The 5,000-nt window shown below is 39.4% G+C and overlaps 1 protein-coding gene across 3 annotated transcripts in view; it reads left to right on the top strand.

The window, feature by feature from the left end:
* The window catches only part of mbd2 (methyl-CpG binding domain protein 2), a 36,864-nt gene that overhangs the window by 14,420 nt on the left and 17,444 nt on the right, over positions 1–5,000 (top strand). For all 3 annotated transcript variants that reach the window (XM_057355032.1, XM_057355019.1, XM_057355027.1), the window contains 2 exons: positions 2,567–2,657; positions 2,745–2,922. In XM_057355032.1, the coding sequence (XP_057211015.1) occupies positions 2,567–2,657; positions 2,745–2,922 (269 nt within the window). The remainder of the gene's footprint in view (positions 1–2,566; positions 2,658–2,744; positions 2,923–5,000) is intronic.

Raw genomic sequence — 5,000 nt, 5'->3', positions numbered from 1 at the left:
TCAAGTTGAGTGTATTACCGCCACCTTCAGTTTGGGTGGAGAAGTACTTGTTTGAGGTGCGCTGTTGAAATGCGTCCATATGGGAACAACTGTGTACAGAAATGGTTCCGCAAAAAAGTTGCCGGCAAAGCGGTAGGGGGTCCGGGGGGGTGGCCAAAGATTAATTTATGGTGGCCTTGGCCACCATTGGCCAATCCCCTGGCTCCGCCCCTGGTTACTGGTGCCGCTAAAATACTCTTCTCAGGATGTCAGTCTCTTCCGTTTAATCACAGACGTTGTGCTCTCTATGTATTACATAAGAAAGCAGGACATCTTAAACTTGACGCTTCACAGCCGGTCACCCAGTTTATCAAACCACTGACTCGTGCTGAGGTGTTTTATTTATTTCCATTTTTATTTACAATAAACACATCACTGAGGCAGAAAAATTTCAGAAAATAATGTTCCCTGATGGTTAATTTTTGCAACCAGAAAGTAACTTTCCCTGATGGTCATTTATTGGTTATTTTTTGCAACCAGAAAATAACGTTCCCTGATGGATATTTTTTAATGGTCAAAAATGGTAAACGTCAGTGACTGCAAGACAGAAATTAAGATCACATTAACACATGTTATACTGACCAAATTAAATTAATAAATGTGCCCTTTAATGGCTGAAAAGAATAAACTATTTAAGATAAATGAAAATACAATCATAAATCCGTGTGTTTTCTTTAGTGCGGTTGTCCGTTACTGTATGTGTGTGTGCGCTCGAGCACGTGCATTCTCCGCTCTCCCGCGCACTTAAAAATTAACGGTCATTTCGTTTTACCTCGCTCACTAACACATTAGTTTAGCGGTTTATTTATTTTACAGTTTTGAGAGTAAACTTATACTTTCGTGATTTTCGATTGATTCGACACATCTAAATCAACAGACCATGATGTAAGGACTGAAACAGGGCTTTTGATTGTTATATCAAGAAATATACTTCTGTGGTAAGACAATAATATTGTTTGCCTGAAGATAATTCATTGTTTATTCTTCTGTCAATAAATATCTGCTTTAAATCCTGTATATTGTGTTGAAGTCATTGGTTATTTTATTTCAATAGCCTATCTGTAATGTCTGATGCTGAGGTAATGTTACACGCAGTGTGGTTTTATTAGAAATGGTAACGTTGCTGTTTAAATCGAAAATTACTTCGCTAATGAAAAAGGAATTAGCCAAATAGAAGAATTCAATACATTGATTTCCTCCTCCATATTGTGTGGGATGATGTATTTTACTTGTTTTAATTAGATTAGATAAGATGTCTTGTAGTGAGGCCAAACAGATCCGAGAAAATTATTTTTGGCCAGAACGTTATGGGAACCAGAAAACTTCCCGGAGGTCCAAAAACGAACCTTATAAAATAACGTTCAGGGAACCAAAAACTAAGGTTAGAGGACCGTTCTGGGAACCAAAATTAGCTGGAAGGTTTATTGTAAAATCAAAACCTGGATCAAATGATAGCTTAAATATAAACCTGATTATTTTTAAGCACGGTTTACAGTTTGGTTTATTAAATAACCCTTGATTTAATCTAGATTCAAGGCCAATCCTTGTTGGTGCAACCCACCCTATGCATCATAAATAAGTGTTTGGTGTTTGTGATGTGTGTTGTGTTGTGTTCAGCACTAGAGGACGCTAAAGACCCGTCATGTCACCATCACCAGTTTATTATTCAGTGCGCGTGCGTGCGGAGATGTCTGTGTACAGATGTAAGTGAGCTCAGAAAGAATCATGTGTCCATAAACACACGTTCATCCTCTTTCAGAGAGTTGAAATGTCTTGAAGCTCAACATTAGATGTTTTATTTAATAGCAAACACATCAGCTCTGTTGTTAACCTCAGTGATCTCTCTTTCTGTCTGATCTGCCAGTAGAAATGAAGCGTACAGAAATGACAGTAAAACACCGGAGTGGAGTTTATAATAGTTTATTTTAATGTTAAACCCATTCTCATGAGATGAGCTGGTCAGATCAAACATCACCTGCTGACCGCATCACAGCGTCTGTAGGATTTACTGTCCAGTTGATTTGATCGTATCCGCTGCTGAAGTTTAATATCTCTGATGTTGAACAGTGTTGTGTTCCGTTTTAAACATTGACTTGTTTTAGCAGCTAAAGGCCGTCCTGTGAACATATGAAGAGTTTGGTTCCAAAATGAGATAACTCCGTTTTTAATTTTTTTTCTAAAATCATGTTTTTATTATGTTATCATGTTTTTATTATGTTTTATTGTGTTAGTTGTCTGTATTTTTGTTATTATGGCTTAAACCAAAAGAAACCAACTGCAGTTTGATTGATATTAATTGGAACGCACAATAAAAAAACATGATTTTTGAGAACCAAGTTTTGAAAGTTTTCTCATTTTGGAACCAAACTCTTCATATTTACTTCATCGGGGGAGTACCTGTCAGGGGTACTCGAAGTACATGATTTAGGTCAAAGGGGTTCGGCTGACAAAAAATGTTTGCTGTAGATGATGACTGAACTCTCCCAGACTCTCAGAGTTTAATCTTGTGGTTTGTTTGTTTGTGCAGCTCTTCTGGGAGAAGCGTTTGAAAGGACTGAGATCTTCAGACGTGACAGAGGAAGTTCTCCGAACCATGGAGCTGCCCACAGCTTTACAGAGTATGACATCATCAGCGCGAGCATCTCTCATTGGCTCTTTCAGTGTGGTGTGAAGTGTTTTATATTGTGTGTGTGTGTGTTGCGCAGGTATAGGTCCAGACTCATCAGATGAGACTCTTCTGTCAGCTTTAGCGAGTGCTTTGCACATGACTTCAGCTCCCATCACAGGTCAGACATCGACGGCTGCTGAGAAGAATCCGGCCATATGGCTGAATACAGCCCAGCCGCTGTGTAAAGCCTTCACCGTCACAGATGAAGACATCAGGTGTGTGTGTGTGTGTTGAAGATGTTTCTTAACCTGGCGTGATGTAAACTGATGCATCACTAGTCGTCATGTGACGTGTTGTTGACCTTCACAGAATTCTCAGTCATGACTTGCGCTGGAATCGTGTCATGATGTCGTTTTCATCACAGTGGTTTGTTTTGTGATCGGTCTGCTGCTGGAAGTGATTCTTAAAGATTCTGTTGATGTCATTTCTGCTGAAACAGGAAGTTAGGGTGGTACTTATTGAGGGACTCCTCCCTCTTTTAAAGTGGCCAATAGCGTTTAACCTCTCAGCTTGGAATCAGATGAGAAGCTGAGGTACAGAACGATGATGATGATGTCATGATATCGTTGATCTGCTCAGTCATTTTATTCAGCTCAATGTGTTGAACGAGTTTGTTGGACGAGATACTAGAGGGCAGCAGATGCACATAAATGGCATCACTGTGTGTGTGTGTTCATGTTTGTATATCCCGGTGGGGACCTAAACCTGAATGCTCACCAACACATGGGGACTCGTGTCACTGTGGGGACCAAAATTGAGGTCCCCACGGACAAAAAAGTCTTATAAATCGTACAGAACAATATTTTTTGAAAATCTAAAAATGCAAAACAGTGTTCTATGATCTTTAGGTTTAGGGGTTGGGTTAGGGGTAGGGGATAAAATATACAGTTTGTAGTGTACAGTATAAATTTCATTACACCTATGGACTGTCCCCACAGAGATAATAAACCAGACATGGTTTGAGTGTGTGTATTGTGTGCTTAAAATCAGCTGATGTCAGACTTCTCCCTGGTAAACGCTAAAATACACTACAAGACTTTTGCTCAGATTTTGCTGAGATTTTCAGTCTGGACTTGTTGCAGAAAGTCTGTGCCGGTCTGCAGATTTGTTAGTGATCAGTTAGTGTGTTTTCTATTTGAAACTTTCAAAAAGTGTGTGATGTCTAGTTTTTAAAAAAATCTGTTCAGATTTTAGAAGTCTTTTGGTGTATTCCAGTCAAACATCTAAATCTGGTTATGATTCTTGAAATGTCTGTTATGTTTACTCAGCACAAAGCACACACACACAATTCCCCCTCAGGTTAGGTTCAATTTCTATTTATTGGACAAAATTATTTGGCAAACAGACTTTAAGTCTAATACAGGGGTTCCCAAACTTTTCAGCCGGTGACCCCCAAAATAACAGTGCCAGGGACTCGAGACCCCCACTATCATCGGAGGAGGGTTAAGTATACAAACATTGCGCACAACTGCGCACATAATGACTACACAACAGAACACAGTCTAACATAAAATGACTTTATAGTTATTTACTCATTATTTTATTTGTTGTTATAAATAAACCATGAACTAATGCTACAGATGGTCAAATTTAATCTAACTGATTGGAGTGCTGATGGATGTCCTCTTTATGCAAACGCCGCCTCTTTTCGTACCTGAGGGCGATGGCCTTTCTTACTGCAGCTCTCCTCCACTGGCCTCCCTGCGTTGTCTTTGGTGGATATTAACCAACATTGCAATTGGAAAAATACCCCAAACTTAAAGCCTGAAAAATAATCTGCATGCACATATGGGACTGTTTAACATGGTGCTGTAAATGGACTTGCTGCACCTAACCTAATGCGGTCGCTAATGTGACCTCAGGGGTCACGATCGAGGCGGAGGAAATTCCAAAGGCTGAAGGCTTTTTATTTGCATGGTTTTATTTTTAACTTAACTAATTTTTATGTTTTGTTACACTTATTGTTTAATTACGCTATTCCTAACAATAAAAAAATGATTTCTGGAAATCATCTTGCGACCCCACCCTCACGGCCTGCGACCCAGGGGGTCCCGAGCCCTACTTTGGGAACCCCTGCTCTAATATACAACAAAAGAGTAAATAAATCAAACATTGAGTAGAGATTGATCAGTTATGAATGTTTTGTTGTTGTTGTTGACTACATCAGTCATTCTCCTGACTCTTGACTCAATAGGGTGAGGAGTCAGGACAGAGTGGGCAAACATGTCCATTTCTATAAATTGAATAACTAAGTTTGTATGACAGTTAATGAGAGAACTTCACATCATCCCTG

This window comes from Triplophysa rosa, linkage group LG2, assembly GCF_024868665.1.
Source record: "Triplophysa rosa linkage group LG2, Trosa_1v2, whole genome shotgun sequence".
NCBI classification, from domain to species: domain Eukaryota; kingdom Metazoa; phylum Chordata; class Actinopteri; order Cypriniformes; family Nemacheilidae; genus Triplophysa; species Triplophysa rosa.
This window is presented reverse-complemented; position numbering and strand designations above follow the sequence as displayed.